Source organism: Macrobrachium rosenbergii, chromosome 9, assembly GCF_040412425.1.
Source record: "Macrobrachium rosenbergii isolate ZJJX-2024 chromosome 9, ASM4041242v1, whole genome shotgun sequence".
In the NCBI taxonomy this organism is placed as follows: Eukaryota; Metazoa; Arthropoda; class Malacostraca; order Decapoda; family Palaemonidae; genus Macrobrachium; species Macrobrachium rosenbergii.
This window is the reverse complement of record NC_089749.1, coordinates 30,480,458-30,507,486: the sequence shown is the minus strand read 5'-3', so window position 1 is coordinate 30,507,486 and position 27,029 is coordinate 30,480,458. Positions and strand designations below refer to the sequence as shown.

At 44.0% G+C, this 27,029-nt stretch overlaps 1 protein-coding gene across 6 annotated transcripts in view; it reads left to right on the top strand.

Annotated features, from left to right (window-relative positions):
* The window catches only part of LOC136841668 (tyrosine-protein phosphatase 10D-like), a 246,365-nt gene that overhangs the window by 112,952 nt on the left and 106,384 nt on the right, over window positions 1-27,029 (top strand). For all 6 annotated transcript variants that reach the window (XM_067108852.1, XM_067108851.1, XM_067108850.1 and 3 more), the window contains 2 exons: window positions 16,296-16,444; window positions 20,739-20,834. In XM_067108852.1, the coding sequence (XP_066964953.1) occupies window positions 16,296-16,444; window positions 20,739-20,834 (245 nt within the window). The remainder of the gene's footprint in view (window positions 1-16,295; window positions 16,445-20,738; window positions 20,835-27,029) is intronic.

Here is a 27,029-nt window from a genome sequence, read left to right as displayed (position 1 = left end):
AATAACTTTGTTGTAAAAATGCATTCAGTACGTTACTGTTCAATTTAACTTAACAAAGATGTAGCAGATCAAAGTAGCTCTACCTACTTAACAGGTTTGCTTGCAAGATATGCAAAATACACAAAAAATCAAACTGTAAATTTTAACCTAAGTTTTGAAACACTAAATATTTGCTGTGTCCTTGATCCCCCTCTCTCTCTCTCTCTCTCTCTCTCTCTCTCTCTCTCTCTCTCTCTCTCTCTCTCTCTCTCTCTCTCTCTCTCTCTCTCTCTCTCTCTCTCTCTCTCTCTCTCTCTCTCTCAGTATTGTTATTGACCGTAAAAATTTATGCAATGCATAACCCAGAGAGAGAGATAGAGAGAGCACAGGAAGTGAGTACAGTAGCCCATTTCAATGTGATGAATGTGAATACACACACATATATTAAGTCTGTGACGAACTATGTGCTGGCCTGGCAGAGGCACATCTGCTGCAGGTGCAATCGTGTCGACGTTTGAGGTTAACACAGGTGATACAGCGGGTATCTAATGCATGCATTTGTGCTTTCCTGACCATGGCTTAAGTGCTTGGAGACAGTGTGATCTTTGAACATTGAACTGGTGTCATCACGTTTCCGGGGAGAAGTAATTAGTGAGTACGTATATGTGTTGCAATCTCTAATGGTATATTCTCAGAGGAACAGACAATCATGGGGGACTTGGTTTTGTGGCTGGGTATGATTTGCTTGTTGTGTAAGGATTAAAGACCGACACTGGAAGATCTGTTATTTGGCGCCATAGAAGTGAGTACTATAACTCATGGACACATATCTTTTCCAGATATTACAGGTATTTGGAAATACCCCGTTTGTGCTGCAGTGAAATTCCTCTGTTCTCCATTATGCATTTTCCTGTTCTGTTCTCCATTGTGCATTTTCTTGTTTTGAATGTTGATTTTGTTAACACCATTTCAGGTTTTAATATATGATGTGTTTCTTGTAACAGGAATTCTGGGTTCGTCCTGTGACGACGAATTTTTTGGAAGTGGTGTTTATTTTAACATGCTCTATGATATTTATTGTGGTCTAGAATAATTATGACCTGTTTATTTGATTTGATGACCAAGGTGTTAGTCACTAGTATTGGTTGGTCTAGAATCATTAATCTGAATGTTTGTGAATCAGAATTTCCTCTAGTGATGATTTCCATTTATAGGGGGTGGGGAACCACTCCATTTCGTGACCGTAGTTTTTGCTGAATTACTTTTGTTAAATTTTCAAATAAAGTCTAGTTCTGTACCTCAGTGTTTAATTCCAGTAGGCCTTTGTTTGAGGGTAGATTTAGAAGAGGTGCAAAAGAAACGAGCAGGTAAAAGTTACTGCTGATTTATTAAAGGTTCAGGCGGTTTATATAGCGGCCGACTAGCGTCAGGCTGCGGAAGACAATGGAAGCAAGGGTGACCTGAAGTCGATAACAATTAATAAATAAATACAGCGAACGAGTACAATATACAATCCAACAATAGACAGAATTGAAGTTGAGTATAATATTGACGCCTGTGAAAGAAGAAATACACAGTACACAGTTGATGAACAGATAAATAATTGCATACACAGTTTAAACAGTTGAATTTTCGTGACCTGGCCCGTTCAGCGTGACGAATCGTAGGTACAAAGAAAATGGGCCGTCATCAAAGAAAACTTGCTTAGTGGGGACTTCACAAATACTCCCCCCCTCCCCCCCACAAGATGTAGGTTATGTCTGATTAATCGGCGTATCTGCTGGGGCGTTGAAGGGTGCCCCGGCTGCGTGAGGACAACAGAGGGACGTCCTGTGTGCTAGGGTGGCTGAATGTGGGTGTGGGCGGCCTTTTTCGGGGGCGGCCGCGTTTCTGCTTCTTGCGAGGGCCTGGTTGCGGCGGTGGCTGCGCCGGCGGAGGGTGCGGTGTGCTGACGGTTGTGTCTTCCTCCAGGAGGGCGGGCTTGACCCTGTCGATTGACACCCAATCGTCCCTCCTGTGGAGTGCGAGCAGGAATGCCTTGCTGTTCCACTCCAGCATGCAGAAGGGCCCCTTGTAGGGCCTGGTCAGTGGTGGGCGGACGTCATCATCTCTGACGAAGACGTGGGTAGTGGAGGCCAGCCCGGGCGGCGTGAAGGTGGCCGACCTGTCGGTATATGTCCTCTTGTAGGGGGCGAATTTGCCAACGATTTCGCGAAGCCTCTGGACCAATGGGTTGTGGCGATCCTCTGTAACTAGTTCGCCCGGGACCACGAGGGGCTCGCCATAGGTTTTCTCGGCTGCGGAAGGGGCACCGTCGGCCCTGGGGGCGGTTCTCAACCCGAGGAGGACCCACGGCAGCTGGTACTTCCAGTCCTCGGCGGTACAGCGGGCCATAAGGAACGCCTTCAGGGACCTGTGGAAATGCTCGACCAAGCTGTTGGTGGCTGATTTGTAGGCCGTGGTGGTGTGATGAGCTGTCCCCAGCAGCTGGGCCAGGGTGGACCACAATTCGGACAGGAAGGCGGGGCCCCTGTCGGTCATGATGTGGTCAGGGACGCCGAAGCGGCTGATCCAGCATGAGAGTAGGGCCTCGGCGCAGGCGCTGACGGTAGCTTCTTGCATTGGCGTGGCTTCGGGCCACCTTGTTGAGCGGTCTACCACCGTCAGGAGATATCTGGACCTGCCTGACGGGGGAAGGGGCCCGACGACGTCGATGTGCACATGGCCAAAACGCCGCCCTGGCTACAGGAACTTGCCTACCCCGGATTCGGTGTGCCGCCCCACCTTGCTGGTTTGGCAATGCAGGCACTGTCTCACCCAGGTCCTCGCGTCCTTCTGCACTCCGTGCCAGACGAACTTCTCTGACAGCAGCTTGGCCGTCGTCCTGCTGAAGGAGTGTGACAGGCCGTGGATGATGTCGAATGCCTGGCGGCGGCAGGAGGCTGGCACTAGGGGGCGGGGCTGACCGGTGCTGACGTTGCAGGGACATGATGGGGGTGTGGTAGGCTGGGGTCTCTGGGTCAGCGGCCTGCTCTCTGGCGAGGTCTTCGTAGTTGATTCCCAGCTGCACCGCATTCAGCTTGACTCTGGAGAGGGCGTCTGCCACAGGGTTTTTCCTGCTGGGGAGGTACTTGACGGAGCAGGTGAACTCGGCGATGGCCGAGAGATGCCATTGCTGCCTGGAGGACCATGCATCCCCCTGCTTGGTGAAGGCATGGACCAGCAGTTGGTGGTCCGTATAGATTGTAAAGGACGTGCCCTCCAGGAGAAACTTGAAGTGCCGGACTGCACGGTACACTGCGCAGAGTTCCCTGTTGAAGGTGCTGTAGCGGGTCTCTGTGGGGTTGAACTTCTTGCTGAAGAAGGCAGTGGGCTGGGGGACACTGTTGATGACCTGTTCCAGCACAGCACCACAGGCAACGTTGCTGGCATCCGTTGTCAGCTGGAGGGGTGAGCTGGGATCCTGGTGGGCCAAGGCGGTTGCCTCAGCGAGGGCGGCCTTGGTCAGGGAGAAGGCCTGCTGCTGGCTGGGTCCCCACAACAAGGATTTTGGTCGGCCTTTCAGGGTCTCCATCAAAGGGGCCATGGTGTGTGCGATCCCGGGGATGAACCTCCTGTAGTAGTTCACCATCCCGAGAAATTCTTGGACGGCCTTGACGGAGGTGGGGACGGGGAACCTGGTGACGGCTGCGACTTTGGATGTGAGCGGACGGACGCCATCAGGGGATACCTCGTGGCCCAGGAAGTCGGCCTTCTGTACGCTGAAGGTGCATTTGTCAAAACGTACGACGAGGCCGTTCTCCTGCAGGCGCTGCAGGACTGCCCTGATGTGTTTCTGGTGCTCCTTGTGGGACCTAGAAAATATAAGGATATCATCTACATAGCAGACGCAGAACTTTAGGTCCCCCAGGATGCTGTCCATGAGCCGCTGGAAAGTCACCCCAGCGTTCCTCAGGCCAAATGTAGAGAAGGCAAACACATAGGACCCGAAAGGCGTGATGATGGCAGTCTTTGGTATATCCTCTGGTGCGACTGTTACCTGAAAATATGATTTTAAGAGATCCAACTTAGTAAATATTTTGGCCCCGTGGAAGGAGGCCGTGAGGTCCTGCATGTTTGGCAGGGGCTAATGGTCAGGTTCCATTGCCAGGTTGAGTCGCCTCTAGTCGCCGCAGGGTCTCCAGAAACCGTCTGGTTTCTGCACCATGTGGAGGGGGAAGACCCATGGGCTGGAGGCCTTCTTGCAGATTCCCATCCGTTCCATTTCGGCGAATGCGTCCTTGTCCTCCTGAAGGCATCGAGGGGAAAGCCTCCGGAACTTCGCATGTGCCGGGGGGCCCTTTGTTTTTATGTGGTGATATATGCCATGTTTGGCTGGGGCCCCGGACTTTTGGCGGAGCTCAGGCCTGAACACGTTGGGGAACTCCATCAGCAGCTGCGAGTATTGGTTGGGGGCGGCAGAGCAGATGGTGGGCGCCTTGGGTCCCGTTGCCAACGGGAGGACTGGCAGGAGTCTGTATCTAGGAGGCGTTTCCAACCGACGTCAACTGCCAGCCCGAAGTGCGCCAGGAAATCTGCACCCAGGAGCGGGGTCCTAACATCCGCGACGACAAAGTCCCAGGAGTACCTCTGGCCAAGGATGGAGATCAACAGGGGCCTGCTTCCGTAGGAGAGGATGGGGGACCCGTTGGTGGCCGTCAGGGAGGCAGCCGGGTCCCGTTCCCGCTTGCGGTCCTCTCTAGATGCCGGGAAGATTGATCTAACGGCCCCTGTGTCGACCAGCATCATCCTGCCGGAGACAGTGTCGCGGACGTAGAAGCCTATTGGTTCTGGGCCCCTGGGTTCTTCTGCTGCCATGGCGGCTTGTCCTGCTGGCCACCGCCTCACCCGTTTTTTGAATGGGTGAATGAACAGGGCGGCAGGCAGTTCTGTGCGTCTGCCGAACCGCCTGTGGTAATGGCAAAGACCCGGGGAATTCCACCTGTTGGGAGGAGCTGGGTGCCTCCTGGTTACAGCGTTGACCTCTTCCTCTGCGCCCTCCTCCTGCTGGATGGCGCTGACTGGGAGTGTGGGCGCTGGTACCCGCTTTGTTGCCTTTACGGAGTCCGTCAAGTGCTGTGCTGAGATGATCAGGTCTTCGAGGGGCATCGCGTAGGACTCCGGGATTTGTGTGCGGACCTCCAGGAGGAGCTGACGGAGGAGGATCTCCCATGACAGGCTTACCTCGCGCTTCTTTTTACTGCCGTCGGTGTCTGGGGTGGTGAGGAGGTTTCGGATCATGCCCCATGACTTCATGACGCTCTGATCCTGCTGCGGGTTGATGGTGAGGTCGAGGGTGCAGGCGGCCTGCTCAGCAACCAGCAGGGAGCATGTCTGGAGGAGGGTTTTCTTCAGGAGGTGGTAGGTAAGGGGGCATGCTTCAGACACCCACGGGACGAGCTTACTGTAGATCTCCTCCGGCAGGGCGTTGAGTACTATATCCGCCTGAAGCACCTCGTCGTTAAGATCTGCAATCCTGAACTGTCTCTCGACCCTGTAGAGCCACGCCGACGGATTCCCCTGCATAAACGGCGGCAGCTTTATGGACAGGGCACCCTGAATTGGCCTGCTGGGCTGGGGAGAGTGTGGGGCACGGGCAGGGGTGTGGAGGAGCGTGAGAGCTTCGGCGCGGGGACGGGCGCGGGTGATATGGGAGGGAAGTAGACCTCCGAATCCGTGAGGTCAGCGGTTAATTGAACGAGGGAGGGGATGTCCGTGTCCATACTTGCTCTTTGCCCTCTTATATGGAGTAGGGTACTCGCGTCAAAACGCACTTGGGAGCGCGCCGTGTGAGTCCGCTAATGACCCTGGTGATTTTGCCGACGAGAGTCAGCACGCCCAAACGCTGGTTCAGCGCCATGATTAGTCCGCTAAGGGCGAGAGTAAGCTCCTGAAGCCAAGACTGAGTCGCCGCGTGGGTCCGCTAATGGCTTCGGGAACCACTCCAGGGGTCACCACTATAAGAGGTGCAAAAGAAACAAGTAGGTAAAAGTCACTGCTGATTTATTCAAGGTTCAGGCGGTTTATATAGCGGCTGACTGGCGTCGGGCCACGGAAGACAATGGAAGCAGGGGTGACCTGAAGTCAATAACAATTAATAAATAAATACAGCGAACGTGTACAATATAAAATGCAACAATAGACAGAATTGAAGTTGAGTATAATCTTGATGCCTGTGAAAGAAGAAATACATGGTACACAGTTGATGAACAGATAAATAATTGCATACACAGTTTAAACAGTTGAATTTTCGTGACCTGGCCCGTTCAGAAGAAGGAATGTGCTGACCAAGGGCCAGCCATTGCTACCAAAGAATCTTAGGGGTGTAAGATGATTGATGCTGTTCTTAAAACAGATACAGTAAGAGATTATGACCCTATCTGACCTGGGGATAGGGTCATTAACAGTGGTTGACAGTGGTGTTAGAAATGAATAGATAATCTGGTAGATAAATACAGTAGATAGGGTATAGGTTACGCTTCCGAAGAGACATATCTTATTAATACTGGTACTGGCATCTCAGAATAGGATTTTGATGGTTCAGCAGTTCAGTTTAGGAAGGTATTGTGAGACACACTCAAGTCAGTCTTTCTCGAGCATGAGTCTCTGTGTGTGTTTAAAGATGCGTCACAGGGCGCAAGGTTTCAGTGGTTTTATAGGGATTTCTGGGCTTTAGTTCATATTGGGGAATGTTTGGGTATGTGTAGTGTGCACGGTGTGTTTAATTGCGGTATCTTGACTGCTTGTGTGTGGTAAAACATGCGAAAATGCACAAGTGTTTCTTTTCTCTCTCTCTCTCTCTCTCTCTCTCTCTCTCTCTCTCTCTCTCTCTCTCTCTCTCTCTCTCTCTCTCTCTCTCTTTGGTGAGATTCCCGCACCATAGTTTTTAACATTCATTTCCAAATACACTCTGCTTCTTAGTCTCAGTGCTAAGCTTAGCAAACCTCGCTACTGTCAAGCAGAGGCATACTTAATTGTTATAATTTTTTTTTTATTGTTAATTTTAGTGTCAGATTGGAATATGGTTTTTTATGATGGCACTACAAATAATTTTTGGGCTGTGGCTGTAGTGGCGCCATTCCCTGAGTGACATGTCAGTGATGTCATTAATTGGGCGGAGTTTCTCATATTCTGCGCCATCCTATATGCAGCAATCGGCAGTTTGCATCGCCGTTTAGCGTTTAATAAAGGGAGTATTTTATTATTGTATTATCTTTGGGGACTTTGATGATTGGGTAATAATTTATTTGACATTTGTTGAGTTACTGTGAGTAAACATTTCTTACACAAGATTGTGTGTACATTTCTTAGATTTTTTTAAAACTTTTTTTTTATAGTTATGTACATGTTTTATTTTGGGTACATACATGTGTGTAAAGGTAGAAGCTGTTGCTGTAACCTTACTTGGCAATCTTGGCCTTGACGACAGGAGAGGCGGACTTGTCTCTGAAGTTTTGCATTCAGCATTTTTTCTGTGTGCTTCGGCAGACCTTGGATGGGGAGATGGGGAGGGGGTATTGCACTGGGGAGAGGGGAACGAATTCTTTTCCTTTTTCTCTCTCTCTCTCTCTCTCTCTCTCTCTCTCTCTCTCTCTCTCTCTCTCTCTCTTTCTTGTGTCTGTTTGCTCAAGTCCCATTTTCTTTACGTGAGGGTAGACTCCCATTCTCTTTACTTGAGGGGAGACTCAGTGTATTTTTTTGCTTGCCCGTGAAGACTCGAAGTTCATCTTGACCTTCTTTGTGGTCAGCTGTGCGCTCAGTCCGCCTGTTTTTTTTCCCATGGGATTTTGGATTTAATTGTGGGTTTAATAAATTTTAGATTTAGTTGTGGGTTTAATTAGTTCTCTCTTTTGGTTTTTGGGGATTAATTGTTAGAGTAATGGGAATTAACATTCTGGGTTTCTTACTGTGTGAGAATTCTTTCAGGGAAAATTGTTTTTCTTGTGTTTTTTCTGTAAGGGGTGTCCTTTCACAGGACTTGGGAAATTTTGCATTTGTGATCAGCCAAGAATAAGTTAACAGATTTATTTACGAAGAGGAAAGCTGCAAAAATGAGGAGAGGAAATAGTGATCAGAGATTCGGTAGGTCAGCCTATGGTTGTGTAGGGCACGGAGATTCATTCCGCTGTTTGAAGGGTTTTGTTGAAGTTTGGAATAGCCAAAGATCAATGGCTGGCTTGAGTTCTCGGGTTCCACTAGTTCGTTGTTATAATTGTAATATGCAGGGCCACATTAAGAGATTTTGCCGTGTTAAATATTATGGCAGTTGTAAGAGTTATGGCCATCCTTGGCAGTCTTGTCCATCTTGGAGATAGTATAATGGTAGGCCTGCATTTCAGAATTTTGGTGGCTCAGGTAAGAAAGGTCCTCAAGCAAATTTTTCGAGGGGATCTTGTGATCGGCAAGCATTGTCTAAAGACTGATCAGTTGCAAGGGAAAAGTGGATGGGTGTTTCTTGAGATATAGGACTTCTAGGGGAACCCTCAGGGTCAAAGCCAGTAGTACAAGGGTCTGTGCATGGGATAAATGTAAGGGTTTTTGTAGATACAGGTGCCTCTATTAATCTGATGAATTATGAGTTGTTCAAATCGATATTTTCCAATCGTTCTTTGAGACCTGCTAAAGAGACAGTATGTGATGTTCAAACAAATAGGTTATGGGTTTTGGGATACATAGATCTAGATTTGTTTCTTGGGGGTAGACTTTTACAGAACCATTTTTGGTTATACAAGAAGCTGCTTTGGGGAATAATTTGTTACTGGGTCATCCAGCATGTCGGAGACGAAAAATCTCTGTTCAGACAGGGGTATGTGGTATAACTCTTGGAGTACCTGGTGTGTTTGTGCCTTATGAGGGGACGGTTGTGAGTGTGGTGGATGATGATGATGGATTGGGTGTGCATGAGAATCTTAGGGTGGATGCTGAACATGTGTTGGTGGGTAAGAAGTGTTGTAAGGAGGTTTTGTTGGATGATGTGGTTCTGGGTCCTGGTATGGTTGCTGTGGTGAAAGTTTGAGTGAAGGGAGTGTATAAGTCCAGACAGGTGTGTGTGGATGAGTGTAGCGAAAAGCTGAAGGGGGTAGTGTGTACGGGTTTTGTAAACAAGGTATCGAGTTCAGGGGATACTTGGGTGGAATTGCTAAACTGTAATGATTCAGTTCGCAATTATCAGAGGGGTACTTATGCAATCGACTTTGTTGACTGGGTTGATGAAGATAATTCAGTGGCTATTGTCAGGGATTTTTGTAGTTTTTCAGAAGCAGATTTACAGGCTAGGAGGCAGGTTTTTAGGGATCATTTAGGCAATGCTGATTATAAAGAATATGCTGGGGGTGTGGAAGATGTTCTGGCCAAGTTTGCAGACATAGTTGCACTCAAAGGGGATAAGTTAGGATTAACAAATGTGTTAGAAAACAAGGTCCAGTTGGAGGACAAGACTAAGCCTATTTTTGTTCCTTAAAGGATTCATTTTAAGACTAGAGAACAGGTAGATTGAGAGGAGGAAGGCATTGTTAGGCCCAGTTCCTCGCCTGTTAATTTCCCATTGTTGGCAGTGCCTAAGAAGGATGGTTCAGTCCGAGTTTGTGTGGACTTTAGGAAGTTGAACGAAAAAACTTTCTGTGGCGTGTTTGCCAGATTTAGTTGAGATTGGGGGCAAGAATATTTATTCTTCAATTGATCTGATGCAAGGGTATTTGCAAGTACCGCTTAGTGAGGAGAGTCGAGAATACACGGATTTCTCTTTGCCGAAGGGGCATTATGAGTTCACGCAGACGCTGTTTGGTTTATCAGGTAGTCCAGTGACATTTACTAGACTAATGAATGCAGTTTTGCATGGCTTGTTAGGGGAAAAAAGTCTTCTTATACATGGATGACATCCTAGTTGCCATGGATTCGGTAAAGGAACATTTAGAGGTTTGTAAAGTCCCCACTAAGTGGGTTTTCTGTGGTGGCAACCCATTTTCTTTGTCTCTCCTAGGATCGCTGCTCCTTGGATAACGGGTCAAGCAGATCCAGTCATACCCAGTCATTTAAATTGATTTATGTAAATATTTACCTGTCACCAACTTGTATGTTATGTGTTTCTCTTTCTCAGGTATCAGAATGTATTCAACTTAGTTATTATCCATTTGTGTAACTCAAAGTGTATTTGTTCATTGTATTTGTCAAATGTTATTGACCTCAGGTCACCTTAGTTCTCATTGTATTCCTCGGCGTGACGTCAGTCTGCCGCTATATAAACCGCCTGTGTCCTCAATAAATCAGCAGTAACCTTATCCTGCTCATTTCTTTCGCACCTCTTAAAGTGGTGACCCCGGAGTGGTTCCCGGAGCCATTAGCGGACTCACACGGCAACTCAGTCTTGGCTCCAGGAACTACCTACGCCCCTAGCGGACTCATTACGGCGCTGTAACCAGCGTTTGGTCGTGCTGACTCTTGTCGGCAAATCACCAGCGTCATTAGCGGACTCACACGGTGCTCTTCCAAGTGCGTATTGATGCGAGCATCCCACTTCAATTAAGAGGGCTAGCGTGAGCATGGACGCGGACATCCCCTCCCTCGTTCAATTAACCACAAACCTTGTGGATTCAGATGTCTACCTACCGCCCATATCACCTGCGCCCCCCCTGCGCCGAGGCTCTCGCGCTCCTCCACACTGTTGCCCGCACCCTGCATGCTGCCCTGCCCGGCGTCCTGCCCAGCAGGACAAACAAAAGCCGCCCTCGCCATAAAGCTGCCGCCTTTCACTCAGGGGAACCCGTCATCGTGGCTGTACAGGGTCGAGGGTCAGTTCAGGCTGGCGGAACTCAAGGACGAGGTGCTGCAAGCTGACGCAGTAATTAAAGCCCTACCGGAGGAGATCTACAGGAAACTCGTCCCGTGGTGCCCGCCGAAGGCCTACAGCCCGTGGGCCTCTCCTCTCCACATGGTGCAGAAACCGGATGGCGCCTGGAGACCCTGCGGCGACTACAGGCGGCTCAGCCTCGCAACGGAACCCGACCATTACCTCCTGCCGAAAATATTTTCTAAGCTGGATCTTTTAAAATCTTACTTAAAGGTACCAGTTGTTCCAGAGGATATCCCGAAAACCACCATCATCACACCTTTCGGGTCCTACGTCTTCGCCTTCTCCACCTTCAGCCTGAGGAACGCGGAGACATCAATGGAAAGGCCAGGAAATTCTACACATGGCCAATTGCATGAGATTCAAGACAGATTAATGAATACAATGCAGTAGCATAATATATGTGAAATGGCGAGATGTTTGGCGGCTTCACAAACAGAAACATACACACAGTTTGATACAGAAGATTCGTTGGAACATTATCAGTACATGATTAGAATGCTTGCATGGCATTGCAAGTAGTGGTGATTGTACATACATCAAGACAACAATGGTTAGGGAGAAAGACGGAAATATTGTATGGTTGAAATCGCGTTCCTTTAGAGAAAGAAAACAAGATGCTCTTGTTGTCTTGTTCACTCCGATGGACACACACACACACACACACGTGTTTGGAAGAGACGGCGTCAGGCTCTTACAAATGCTTGGGCTAGGGGTGGGTAGGAGGCTGAAGGGTGGCGCCGGCCGGCAGGAGCTCGAGGAGGACGGGAGCGGGTTGAAGGGTGACGGATGATCCTTCGGTGGCCGGCTCGAGGGCTGAAGGATGACGGCGGCTGATCCTTGGTAGCCAGCTCGAGAGGGGCAGCAGCAGGCTGAAGGATGACGTTGGCTGGTCCTTCGTTGGTCAGCTCGTCCAGTACGAGTGCGGGGGCAGCTTCAGGTTTCCTGGAGGAGGCATCCAGGGCTCCAGTGGTGGGGTGAGTCATCTCAGAGGGTCGGACTTCTACTGAGAACTCGGGAATGGCGGGAAGCAGCGAGGCGGCGAAGGGTCTGTCGGCGCGTGGGTCGTCATCTTGGGTCGGCCGGGTCCTTTGGGTCACTCTGGGGTCACCAGTGTAAGGACTGGGTTAGGGAGACATACTAGCTGGGTGTTTACTGGTTTATTGGTGGTTCCTTACTGAGATTAATGTACAGAATCTTTGAAGATGTTATTGACGTGTGCAAGCGGTAAGGTAGCGTCTACACACAGACAGGTAAAAACAGAGGTACAGACTCAGGCATCTGTGTTTGTCGGCAGACAAACAGATGGCGATATTGAGAAACATGATTAACATAAAGTGATGAAAAGGCCAGGAAATTCTGTATATGGCCAATTGCATGAGATTCAAGACAGATTAATGAATACAATGCAGTAGCATAATATATGTGAAATGGCGAGACGTTTGGTGTCTTCACAAACAGAAACATACACACAGTTTGATACAGAAGATTCGTTGGAACATTATCAGTACATGATTAGAATACTTGCATGGCAGTGCAAGTAGTGGTGATTGTACATACATCAAGACAACAATGGTTAGGGAGAAACAGACGGAAATATTGTATGGTTGAAATCGCGTTCCTTTAGAGAAAGAAAACGAGATGCTCTTGTTGTTTTTTCCACTCCGATGGACGACAAACACACACACACGTGTTTGGAAGAGACGGCGTCAGGCTCTTACAGTTCTGCGTCTGCTGCTTGGATGATATCCTTATATTTCCCAGGTCCCATAAAGAGCACCAGCGGCACATCCGGGCGGTCCTGCAGCGCCTGCAGGAGAACGGCCTCGTCGTCAGATTCGACAAGTGCACCTTCGGCGTCGAGAAAGCTGACTTCCTAGGCCATGAGATATCCCCGGATGGTGTCCGCCCGCTCACTTCAAAGGTCGCAGCCATCACCAGGTTCCCCGTCCCCACCTCCATTAAGGGCGTCCAGGAGTTCCTTGGGATGGTGAATTACTACAGGAGGTTTATCCCCGGGATCGCACACACCATGGCCCCCCTAACGGAGATCCTGAAAGGCCAACCAAAATCCTTAATGTGGGGACCCAGCCAGCAGCAGGCCTTCTCCCTGACAAAGGCCGCCCTCGCCGAGGCAACTGCCTTGGCCCGCCAGGACCCCAGCACTCCCCTCCAACTGACAACGGACGCCAGTGGCGTCGCATGCAGAGCCATCCTGGAGCAGATCGTTGACGGCGCCCCCCCAGCCCATCGCCCTCTTCAGCAAAAAGTTCAACCCCGCAGAGACCCGCTATAGCACCTTCGACAGAGAACTCTGCGCAGTATACTGGGCAGTCCAGCACTTCAAGTTCCTCCTGGAGGGTACGCCCTTCTCAATTTTTTGGAGAGATGTCAGGCAGGACGTCTACAAATCGCCATCATTGCTAGGAGACATCTCTCTGGTGCAAAGGATTCGTTGGCGCCGCATTCAACATGGGCTTGTGCAGTGACAAGCCATTCAGTATAGTTGGATCATGCTATGATTTTGGAGCTGGCCCTTACTGAACTTTTGATTGGACAGTTATCATACTTAGGCGGGGCCGCCCAGAGGTAGGTGGACTGAGCTCCTATTAAGTCTGTGACAAACTATGTGCTGGCCGGGCAGAGGCACATCCGCTGCAGGTGCAATTGTGTCGATGTTGGAGGTTTACACAGATACAGCGGTTATCTGACGCATGCATATGTGCTTTCTTGACCATGGCTTAAGTGCATGGAGACAGTGTGGTGGTCTTCGAACATTGAACCGGTGTTGTCATGTTTCCGGGGAGAAGAAATTGAGTGAATATGTGTGTTGCACTTTCTAATGGTATATTATCAGAGGAACAGACAATCTTGGGGGACTTGGTTTTGTGGCTGGGTATGATTTGCTTGTTGTGTGGTGTTTCAAGACTACCACTGGAAGATCTGTTATCTGATGCCATAAAAGTGAGTAGTATAACTCACAAACACTTATATCTTTTCCAGACATTATTTGGAAATACCCCGTTTGTGCCGCAGTGAAATTCCTCTGTTCTATATTATGCATTTTCCTGTTCTGTTGTCCATTGTGCATTTTCCTGTTTTCAATGTAGATTTCATTAACACCGTTTCAGGTTTTAATATATGATATGTTTCTTTTAACAGGAATTCTAGGTTCGTCCTGTGAGGACGAATATTTTGGAAGTGATGTTTATTTTAATATGCTCTACAATAAAGTGTAGTTTTGTACCTCAGTGTTTAATTCCAGTAGGCCTTTGTTTGAGGGTAGATTCAGCAAGAGGAGTCGATGAGAAAGAAGGAATGTGCTGACCCAGAGCCGGCCATTGCTACCAGAGAATCTTAGGGATGTAAGATTATTGATGCTGTTCTTAAAACAGACACAGTAAGAGATTATGACCCTATCTGACCTGGGGATAGGGTCATTAACACATACACAGAATAAAAGATGTAAATGTGTAAAACTACATTACTGTATTAAGTACAGTACTGTAAGTTTAGTCTTTATCCTAAAGTGATGCATATGTACATGTACATATGTGCATACACAGATCCCAAAAAATATGTAATAATGTGACATTACTGTATTAAGCACAATATTGTACTGCAGTAAATAAATGCCAATAAAAATGGTCTTCCAACCAAAGAGGCAGTGTGTAGAGTTTCTTAATTAAATGCTTACATAAATATTTACATGCACATATGCACAGACTAATATACAGTACAGAGCAAAATCATACTTTTAAGATGTCAAAATATAAAAAGCGAAGTATCGATTCCTTTTATTCTGTCGACCAGTTGGCTGTCACCCAGTTGTTCTGTCTACCAGTTGGCTGTCATCTGTTATTCTGTCGACCAGTTGGCTGTCACCCAGTTGTCCCGTCTACCAGTTGGCTGTCGTCTTGTTATTCTGTCGTCCAGTTGTCTTGTCTACCAGTTGGCTGTCGTCCTGTTATTCTGTTGACCATTTGGCTGTCGTCCTGTTGTCCTGTCGACCAGTTGGCTGTCGCCCAGTTGTCCTGTCTACCAGTTGGCTGTCGTCCTGTCGACCAGTTGGTTGTCGTCCTGTTATTCTGTCAACCAGTTGGCTGTCGCCCAGTTGTCCTGTCGACTAGTTGGCTGTCGCCCAGTTGTCCTGTGTCGCCCAGTTGCCCTGTCTACCAGTTGGCTGTCACCCAGTTGTTCCTGTCGACCAGTTGGCTGTCGCCCAGTTGTTCCTGTCGACCAGTTGTCCTGTCAACCAGTTGACTATCGCCCAGTTGTCCTGTCGACCAGTTTGGCTGTCGCCCAGTAGTCCTGTCGACCAGTTGTCTGTCGCCCAGTTGTCCTGTCGACCAGTTGACTGTCGCCCAGTTGTCCTGTCGACCAGTTGGGTGTCGCCCAGTTGTCCTGTCAACCAGTTGACTGTTGCCCAGTTGCCCCTGAACCCACATAAGGAAATGTTTTTGTATACTTCATTAACAGTGATTTGTGGTGGTGTGATAGCCTATTTTGAAATGCAAGTACTACAGTGCATATATATGCATACAGTCACACTTTAGCTAAACATCCCAGAATTTCTTCCCTTGAGATTGCTGAATGAACAAAGTGTGACACTTCAAACTTTTAAAAAATACCTTTTAAGCATAGATTTAAATGCACAGTTGGTATATTACATTGTTTAACTATATTAACATGAGAAAAAATAACCACACAAAACCAAAAAGACAAAAGTACAAAATATCTTCATTACATTTTTGCCAGATTCGACAATGCATCTTGTAAGTAATGAAATCCGATAAGTTGAAGTGTCAGATATGCAGTGCAATCAACAGGTTTTTCTTTTTCTTTTTTGAGGGTCAGTATCACATTTTTCTAAAAATTTTCTTCCTGATGAGGCCAAATTATGAAAGGATCTTCCTGATTATGTAGTTGAATTATGGGATCTTGAGAAGCTGACATTAGGTGCAAGCGCTTTATGCTTAACAGATTCACACGAGTCTCATTTTGTAGTTCATTTTAAATAATTTTTGTAGTTTTTTGATATAGTTTATTGTTTACTTTTGTATTTCCATTTCTGTACTGGGCTGCGTACCCAGTCATAGCCTTTATTCTGCTCTTCCAACAAGGGTTGCAGCATGACTGGTAACATAAATGCTAGTATTTGTGACCATAGGTATATTGCATATAAAAGATATAAGTACCATACTGAAAAAATAAAGTTAAGATAAAAGATTCTAAAGTCTATTTTGAGGATAAAGAGTTGTTGATGATGATAAGGTCCAGTACAGCATTTGCTTTATATGTTTTATAGATGTTCATTCTTGTGTAATTTACTTTGTCTAGAAAGCTTTAGTGATATTATATACCTTTTTCATTAGTTTTCTTATAACCATGGTTTTCTTCTCTTAGCTCATATCTGTATCATCCTAAACAGATTATTTCAGATTCTCTTGAGTGACCAGGGTTGCCAGAACAAAGAAGAAAATGGGTATTTTACAGAACCAGATGATCAGGATCAGTTAAAGACTTTTCAGGGAATTGTTAAGTATGAGAGTTCCTCGGTGCCGCCAGAATTTAAATTTGGTAAGCTGAATTCGCATGTATTCTCACGAATTGCAGATGTCTTTTTTTTATTGCTTTCATGCCTTGTAAAAAGTGGTTGAATTTCTTTCATAGCATAAAGAGGCATTACTAAAACATAGTTCTTCTTTTGAACAGTGTTCAGATTTCTCATTTGTAAAACTAATGTTATTATTAGCTTTTATAGTTGATTTAATTTTAAATGTTTTGTTTGTACAAAAGTTTAACTAACTTAATTTCTGTCAGTTGTTAATTTGTTAATTTTGTGAATTTCTTGTCCATTGATATTCTTTGTGTGCTTATGACATCTAATCAGTAAGCAATAATCAGAGTAAGCAAGCAGGATTCTGTGGGTACTGTTTCTACAGTACTTATGTTTCTACAGTACTTATATGCATACATCAAGATCAACTCAGTGGCAATTAGTATTGTTTAATTTGTTTGCAAAGCAATTTTGTGAAGTATTGGTTAATATATGAGCAGCTGATAGCCTCCACAATCAATATCTAGAAATTAATTATAAAGGGAGTACATTGGCATTTCTAAATATTTAACATAAATGTTAATTTTGCTTTTTGTATCACTTCATTTGTTCTGGAGTAGATGCCAATTATTCATGTAAGCCATCATCATCATCCTTGTTTATTTTTGCATTGAAGAAGGGCTAGAACACTCTTCAGGATTATTCATGGGGGCCTCCTCTGGAGGTAGGACTAGCCTTACCGGCTTGTCAGCATTCTTGGAGTGTGGGAAGTATCGAGTTTTCCAAGAATACCTGTAGTTAATAGGTTAATTGGTAGTGCTTTTGTTACGGCACAATTGTAGGGGTACCTGGCCATGGGGAGAGGAAGGTTTTGCTCACTTGGTGTGATAGCATTTGCAGATGCACAAATGGGTAGTTTGTGATACCAATGGGCTATCTGCCTCTGGGGAGTGGGTTGGCAGACTAGTTCAGGGGTTGGAGTCAGGTTTGGAATAGTTCATAATAAGGTGACATTTCCAATTCAAGGTAGATTTTTTCCATATGCTTGATCTCGTAGTTCCCATGCTAAACAGAGCTTTATAGTATTCTGTTCCCTCCTTCCATTCCTTGCTGTAATAATGGAAGGTATATTCCATTATTCTGGTAATGATCTGGAGTCTGCACTTTCTGCCATTAATCCTTTTTATCCTCAATGGGTAGTCAACTGTGTTGATCACTCATTTTCAGTTTGACTACTCATGGTCAATAGTCAAGTGTCATCCAGTGCTGTTAACTCTTGTGAACAGAAGTCTCCCTCCAGTCAGACTGCTGGTTCAGCAAGTCCTGGATTCCTCATTCACCCTTGCTGAGACTATGTCCTGTCAGGCTAAACTACGGCTTACACTGAGCTGTGAGCTGTAAGTTAGTCTTCAGTCTAAAGACCTTGGATTTCCCCACTTGGATGAGAGTTTTCCCTCAAGACTGTTTGACCAATAGGGTCTTGGCAAAGAGTAGTGAGGAGTTTTTTATGGCAACTTGTCTGATGTAGGAGGAATGGAGTCTCTCTCTCTCTCTCTCTCTCTCTCTCTCTCTCTCTCTCTCTCTCTCTCTCTCTCTCTCTCTCTCTCTCTCTCTCTCTCTCTCTCTCTCTCTCTCTCTCTCTCTCGTGTAAGATGCTTCATGAAGAATCTGGGTTCTTAGGTTGTAGCCCAGGAACATCCTTCCTTCTCTGATTTTGTGAGGTACCCAACAAGTTTATGGCTCTTCTGAGAAGGATATCACCCTTTGTACTTGATTGTGAATGCAAAAAGTCAGGGCATAGGACTTGCTTTGGCCCATTTGGATGATTTTTACTGTGCTCCTGGGCAGTGAGGGCAGGTGTCTAGGTTGTAGACATCCATTCCCTCATTCTAACAGAGGGATATTACCCGCGTCCTTTGATTTTTTCTTGGGATCTGCAGTGGTTGCTCTACAAAAGGTTCAGGCATCCAGCTTTGCCTGGACAGAGTAGTATCTTGCCTGAGATACTACTGTAGCTTAGTATAAACTTGGGGGATGAATAAGAGTGACTGCATTCTTTCTCTCTCGACTAAACTATTTCCATTCTGGATCAGCATCTAGGCCAAAATAAGTGGGTCATGCTAGATACAGGTACCTGCATGTTGAACATCCAATCTTAGCATAGTGTCTGAAATGCACTTTCCCCTCCTCTCCCTTTTAACAAGGGGTGGGAGCTACTTGCTAGAAAAATCTGCAGTTTAACCAGGAGTAACTAACTGCCTTGTGCCTTGAATTCTCATATGGTGGATCTCATGCTTTTCCAATGTATCTTCCTTATTTGAGCACCATCCAGTATTGCAAAGTACTCTAGCCTAGGTCCTGCTGCTCTAATGAACCTTTTCACCAGACCAGTAGCTTGGCATTTCCAGGTAGCATTCAACTCTAGTCAGTTGACAAGGATTACCCTCCCACCTAATGGGTAAGTTTCCTATTTTAAAAGGCAGTGGTTTATATTCCCTTAGGAACAACAGATTTTGAAAAGTAATTTTTATTTTTCCTAGGTATGCAGTACAGAGCCCTTTTTGTATATACTGTGTAGTTAAACATTCCTCAAATGCCCCACTTGGTCCCTATGGCTGTAGGAAAAGTGGCTAGTGTCAGTAGGTGAGTGAGGTGCATTCCCCTCACTTAACCCCCTGTGCCACCTGCTAACTACCTTGTTATCAAGTTCAGCCACTGTCCCACTAACTCTGAAGATTAAACCTATTATTTATACCTATGGAAAATACAAATTTTACTTTTAAAAATGTGTTATAAATATTTGCCTCTTCCACTTTTATGATCATACAAATGAACAAGTATTTCTTTCATCAATTCCTTAGGAACCCTTTCCTTAATCAGACATACTTTACACTCCCTGGTAAGCAACTCAGTCTCTCAGCTTCTACCATATTGTAGTATCTTGCATATAATGTCATTAACAATATTTAATTATCTACCTATAGCTTCAGTAGCCTAATACAAGCAGTGTTAAATACATTCAGATATGCCTGTCATCTACCCTGGTATTGAGTTATCTCTAATACAAGCACTTTCAAATGCAACATTCAGATATGCCTATCATCTGCCCGTATATTGAATTAATCTCCAAAAACTCACTCCATCAACTCAGTACTACATTCTCTTCAGAAGACTGCTCTATGTTTCCTCTTCTTATTTACATTTCTTTTCCACATCCTTCCTCCAGTACAAAATTATTTCTCAAAATACTTTCTCAGATTTATCATTTATGCTTTATGTACCACTTTTTCCATCAAGTTTATACCCTTATACCTCCTTCTGTATAGAGTCATTTCCTTTGTCCTGCAATTGCACTGTAAAACAAGCATCTTATAACTCAATAGCTAATTTCGTCATTCCCTTATCCCATTATCCATTACTTGTAACACTTACTTCCTGTCAGAGTTTCTTTATTCTTATTTCATTGGTTGAATGATGGCATTGGCTACAGTTGAATTGCTTTGCTTTTTATACAAGTAGTAGAAGGCTCAGGAACTTTGTGGTGTTGTTCACTACTTAGTGCAAAATCTGTCTGCAAAGGTCTTATTTGTTGACAGTGTGTTCCAGGAAAACATGGCCTTTTAGCAATACTAGGGTATTCGACTTATCTGTACCTGCAGGCATCTTCTGCTGACTCATGGCCCCATCCGTAGATTGTACATACTTTTCATGAACTTCTTCCATTTCAGTATATTAAACCTAGTCAGTTTTCTTCTGTTTTCATCTTATGTGTTGTTTTCACATTGTTTAAAACAAACATTTACATGTTTGTTTTAAACATGTAAATGAAAGGGTGACTGGTTTGGTGCCAAAGGGAAGTTTAATGTTTTATTGATGGATTAGCAAGATAAGTTGTTTTCAAAAGAATGTGAGATGTAGATGGAAAGTTGTGAAAGAAGGAAAGGGTTGTGAATTGACTGTTGAGTTTTTGTTCACAGATGATACTGTATATTGTTAATTGATGATAATGAAAAGCTGCAAGTGATGCCGACCAAGTTAGAAAAGTGACTGAAAGAGGTAGTTATGCCATTTTGGAAGACACTTGCCTACTGTAAAAGCAAGATAGTCTTTTAGCTAAATTGTTAGTTGATCCGCAAGTAAGGAACTTGTAAGATTTGGTTTAGTAAGATGATGGTTTGTAATTATGAAACTTTGCTTTTAAAATATTTTATTTCCACTATGACTAAAGTGTCATTATCACTAATTATAATTTTATATTGCCTTTAATAATGGTACAGTATTTTGTTGGTAATGAAACCTTTTTTCCCAACACAGATAGCCTAGACGCATCAACCGATTATGCCTTCAAGTTTCGTTTGTATTCATCTGAGAAATTTACTGACTCGAGGTGCTATTCATTTACCACAGAGAGTAAGTGATTTAGTTTTCGTTTGAAAGTTGTTAATTTATTGCATAATTTATAGGTCACAATGCATGCAGCTGACCAACTACATATACTTCACTTTGTTTAGTTTTATGTACAGCCCTCCACAGGTAGGCCCTTGTACGTTTTCAAAATAAGGTACTTCTTATATTTTATAATTGTCTTCAGTGTTTTCTCGTCCTGCAGGATAGGAAAGTCTTTAGTTCTTTTTTTTTTTAATTTGCTGTCTTCTTATTAAATTGCATAGAAGATTATTGGTCAAAGCCATGATCCGTATTATTTTTCACCTTTGACACATATTCTTTATATCTTCTTCTTCCCAGCTTGTTCCCATTTTTATAAGAGGTCGCCGTTTCAGATGAGCTGTTTCCATCTTTTTCTATCCTGTGCTTCTGCCTCATCAATTCCCTTTTCACGCAGGTCTCCCCTCACACAGTCCTTCCATCTCTTTCTTGGTCTCCCTCTTCTTCTTCTTCTCTGGACCTCCATCCCCATAGTATGTCTATCAGTGTGGTCCTCATCTCTCCTCAACAGGTGTCCATACCATCTCAGCCTCCTCCTGCACTTTCTTTGATATTTCCACCACCTTGGTCGACCCCCTAATGTACTCATTTCGGATCCTATCCTCTCTCGTCACCCCAACCATTCACCTAAATTCTCATTTTTGCCACATCCATCTTCTTCCCTTCTGTCTTTCTCAAGCTTGCTGTTTCCGTGCCATACATCATTGCTGTTTTTACCACCGTCTTATGAAATTTTCCTTTTAACCTCAGCGGTACTCTTTTGTCACAAAGAACTCCGGAAGCCGCTCTCCAGTTGTTCCAGCCTGCCTGTACCCGATGTTTTACTTCTTCTTCCATACTTCCTCCAGCATTAAAAAAAAGGATCCCAAATACTTAAAACTTTCAACTCTCTTTGTTGGTTCTCCCCCAAGCTGAATACTATTCTTATCACCCCCATCATTGGTGGTACACATATATTCTGTCTTAGATCTACTTATTCTCATTCCCCTGTCTTTCAGTACTTGTCTCCATCTTTCCAATTTCATTTCCAGGTCTTCCCTGCTCTCTGCGCACAGGACAATATCATCCACATACAATATGTTCCATGGCAATGCCTCCCTTACTTCTTCTATGATAATGTCCATCACTATGTTAAAAATAAATGGGCTAAGAGCCAACCCCTGGTGTAATCCTACTCTCACCTGAAAACCCTCCATATAAATAAAGTGACTAGAGATTCATTTACGCTAAGTAGAAGCAAGAAAAGCTCTCTGAACTGAGTTAAATACGGCAAAATAAACTTACCTCATAATTGCTTTCCAAACCAAAACATTGATCACTATGATCGCAATTTATAATACAAAAGCAATATAAGAAATATACATTGTTATTGGATGCAGTGAATTAAGGCATAGCATTTTAAAAGATCCATGGAAAAGATGCATATTCATTATGTTGATGTTTGTATAATACGATATTATGTGAATATAGAATACAGTATAATGTAGGCTAGGCTACCATATGTGTATACGGTATACCATAGTGTAGGCTAAGCTAATTCTTGTTTGTTATTCAATTTCTTTTTGTATTGAATTGTCGTAAGTGACTCTACATGAACCTCCAGAATTAGCTGATATTAATAATTACTATACCGTGTATGTATAGAGTATACCTCATAGTGTAGGCTAGAATACCATATATGTATGGATGGTGGTACTGAATACCCTAGTGTAGGCTAGGCTGTATTTGAGATATAATTTTTCCAACAAGCGATGGGTTATTTTGGAACCTAACCCCATCGTAAGTAGGATAATACCTGTATAAGCATTTTTTTTTCGTGTTTGAACTATCAAAATAGGCAGTTCTAAGTGTTTTAAGAAGGGTTCTAAGTATTCGTGGATTTTAGCTATTCACAGGGGGTATGGTACGCATCCCTCACGAATACAGGGGTGTTTACTGTATCAGGAAGCTTATAAGGACTGGAGTTAGTTTGCAGCTTTGTTGTCCCGAAGGATCATGGGGAACCTCCTTCCCAAAGTATTAGATGAGATTAGATAATTGCAGTTAGATGAGATTAGATAATTGCAGTTAGTATTGCAAAAAAACTGAGTGCAGCCCAGTATACTTTAGTGGCAGAGACCAATAACTAATCAAGACGAAGGAAGGTCTGCAGTGAAGTGAATACAGCAATGGCTTTGACCAGATTAATATTCCGTAAATCACACCAACTGGCGAATCTGTTCCACTTTCCATGGTAGAAGCTGGTCAGTGAAGTTCTTCAAGGCCTAGAAATGGCTGCCACTGTGATCTCAAAGAACCCCTGGTCCTTTGTAAATTAGTTTTTGTTTGATGATCTCCAAGCATGAAGATGAGGTCTTGACGTCTAAGGAGGAGCTTCAGTGCTGCCAGACTCCTTAAGCTTCAAGTCACAAGAGAAAGATCTGTGAACAATTCCTGCTGTGGCCATAAAGGAGTTTTCAGGGTCATCAAGATGTTGGTCAACGAGTGAAGCTTCATTTGCGCCTACCTAATGAGGTTGCAGGGAGGGAAGGGATAAACATCTAAGCAGTCCCATTTGTGGAACGTCACATCTGTCCTCCAGGCTGCTAGGCCCAATTGAGTATGGCAGTAGACTGGAAGGTTATTGTATGAAAAGCTGATTGTTCATACATGTCACAAGCAGATCCATCAGATTTGTGCCCCATAGATGCGAAAGAGCCTTGAATACCTTTGAGTTTAGGGAACAGTCTGATGGAAGAACCTGTTCCCTTCTGCTCAGAAGGGTATAATTGCCTAAACAAAGAACTGTACAACTAGATGACACAGGCACTCAGAACTGGTACCTTAATGATTCTGAAGGTACTCTATCTTAGACCAGCTTCTAAGCTTTAGTTCAATACTTTCTTCCTGCCAAGTGTTGAACTAATGTTTGGAAGCACAGGAAAAAGTCTTTAATTTCAGGAAGTTGATGGGTTATTAGCTGCCCTGTGATATCCAGCAATCTGTTACCTGAAAATGTAGGTGGTCTGCACCCCAAACTTAAGTCATCATAACTATGAACATCTTACCCTCTAGGGTAGGGGTGTCTAGCAGGTTGCCTACTTGGACGTTCATGGAGTTCTACCATCTCTGAAAATCCCTCACTTCCTTCAGAACACTTTTAGCATCATCATCACTGACCATGATTTGGTTAGTGTTATGGCTTTGTATGCCACTTAGTTACATAGATGAAGTGTGATGTAAATGCTTGTAGAGGGGAAGACATATCTTTACAGTATTGTATGATGACTTTACTACAAGTAAAAACAATGCAGCAGGCAGTTTGTCAGCATCACGAGTGCATTCAGGCATACATTTCCAGCAAACATAGAAGGTTACAACATCCCTCTTTCTACAAAAGACAAGAATCAGTTACAAAAAAATTTAAAGAACAACCAATACCATAACATTGTACACAGGAAAATAACGTGCAGAATATTTGTTGCATTAAAAAGACAATCACAAGGCAGATGGAAATTATGCAACCAATAATAATTGACAAAATCAGTGGAAACTGGTATTTAACATTGCTATATTAGTCTGGAGGGTGTCGTAACATTTCTGGTAGACTCCTAACACAAAATGCATTTTCAACAGGTATATCACTATGAAAATACGTGAAGTCATCTCTGTCTCTGAAAGACACTTCAGTTTCAGTTTGGCTGTGCCTTCATTATCCCTCTCTGTTTCAATAGGAGGGTGCAGCACATTAGTTGGTCAACAATATTTTCCCTAAACTCAAATTTTTCACTGGCACTAGGTCTTAATTCCTTCAAAAACCTTCTGTTCCTCCTTAATACATTACCATTACACATTTCAACATTATATGATCTTGGTTCATTACATTTTTGCCAAATAAAACCTGGGACCCAAGATTGCTCATTTGGTAGCAACTCTGATAGTTTAGAACCTGCATGTTGATTATAATACCTTGCAAGAACTTCACTTTATTCAATAAGGATTCATGATCTTCCATTTTAGACAGGTTCCAACCAGAATTACTGGGCATATTAGAATGAATCTTCCAACTGTACAAAAGCTCAGCAGGAGCCATCTGAGGATCATTACCCGACTGTTTTACCTATTTAAGGACAGATTTTATCACCCCTACCATTTATTCAGCAAAACCATTACTCTGGTGATGTGTTCAAAATCCCAGTTCATGGCAAAATTTGTGAAATCCACTTAAGTATATTGAGTACCATTGTCACTATACAATTGTTTTGGCACTCCATGAAATGAAAAGATATCTCTGAAAAACTATAACTACACTACATGGTGTTGTCCTTGAACGTCTTACAAATGACATTTTACTATAATGATCTACAAGCAAAACATAACTATGACCATCTTATTCAAATAAGCCACTAGAAAGTATCTCCCAAGGCTGGGATGGCACATCATGTGACAATCTCTTACAATGGTTTCTAAATCACCCACCATATTTGACCACTAGATAAAAATTTTTGCCCTAAGCTGTGACCTTGTTACTCCCTGGTGACCCACATGTATTCTACTCAAGTATTCTTTCTAAATACATCAGGGATTACTAACCTATGACCACTGTATACCAAACCATCTTCTACAGACAAGTAGTCTTTCATTGACCAATAATGCCAAATACCCTTTGGTACTAGTTTTGACTGAGTTGGCCAACCATTAACAATTTGCTCTCTAAGTACAGTACTAACAATGCATTGTCCTGTTGGCTAGCACAACACAGTTTCTGTACCTGACCAGCAGATATTTGAACCATATGAATTGCCTGTTCTAGTTTAACATCAGGGCCTGGGGATGGTTGCACATAGGATAAATCAGCATAAATCATATCTTTCCCAGGCCAATACATTATACTTATATCATAGGGCTGAATAAGGAATAACATTCTTTGTAAGCGTGGGGGAGTAGTACTCAGCTGCTTCAAAATAATACTCTCCAGTGGCTCATGGTTACTATACACAATCAGTGACTTACCAAACACAAGTATGGAACTTCTCTAAACCAAATACTATACAACAGCTAGGAGCACTCGCTCTATATTTGCATAGCAAGACTCGGTAGGGATCAATGCTTTGGATGCAGAGGCAACAGGCTTACCGCAGGCTTACCACATTGAACAAGTGCGGCTCCCAAGCCTGTTACTGAGGCATCAACTTCAGTCTCTACAGGCATTGCCTCTTTTATCATTTCAAATGCTTTCTGATGCTCATTTCCCCATTCCCAGTCTACACCCTGCCTAAGCAGTTGTCTCAAAACATAAGTCTTATCAAACAAATGAGGAATACAAGGACCTAAATACTGAATAATACTTAAAAAACTTTGTAGTTCTGACCTATTCTTTGGTGCTGGATGGTAACAAATATCATCACATTTCTTAGGATCAGGTTTCATACCTTCTTTTGACCATACAAGCTCATAAAATTCAATAGAATCCCTCAAAATATGGCATTTTTCATACCTAAACACCAAGCCATATTCTTTAGCTGCTTTCATAAGACTATGCAGTGCCTGGTTGTGGTCAGCTACTGTCTTATTTTATATGATAGCATTATCTGCTATTCCAATAATTCCCTTACCTGCTCGTTGTAGTATATCATCCATATACTTTTGGAATACATCTTGTGATACAAACAGCCCAAAGGGTAACCTACAAAACCTGAATTTTCCAGCAGGACTATTAAAAGCGCACAGCCGACTGCTGGCATCATCAAGGGAATTTCTCCAATACCCATGTTTTGCATCTGATTTACAAAACACTGTTGCACCAGCAAATTCATGATTTATTTCCTCAAGAGTAGATATCTTATTGTAAGTGCATTTGATAGCCTTGTAAGGACTGGGAATGAGCGACATAATGGCTGGGTGTTAACTGGTTTATTGGTTGTTCCTTACTGAGATAAATACAGAATCTTGGAAGATGTTATTGACGTGTGCCGGTAATGTAGCGTCTACACACAGACAGGTAAAACGGACATAAAGGTTCAGACATCTGTGTTTTCAGACAAACAGATGGCGATATCAAGAGACATGATTAACATACGGTGATGACACATACATCAGTGGAAGGGTCAGGAAATTCTACATATGGCCAATTGCATGAGATTCAAGACAGATTAATGGATACAATGCAATAGCATAATA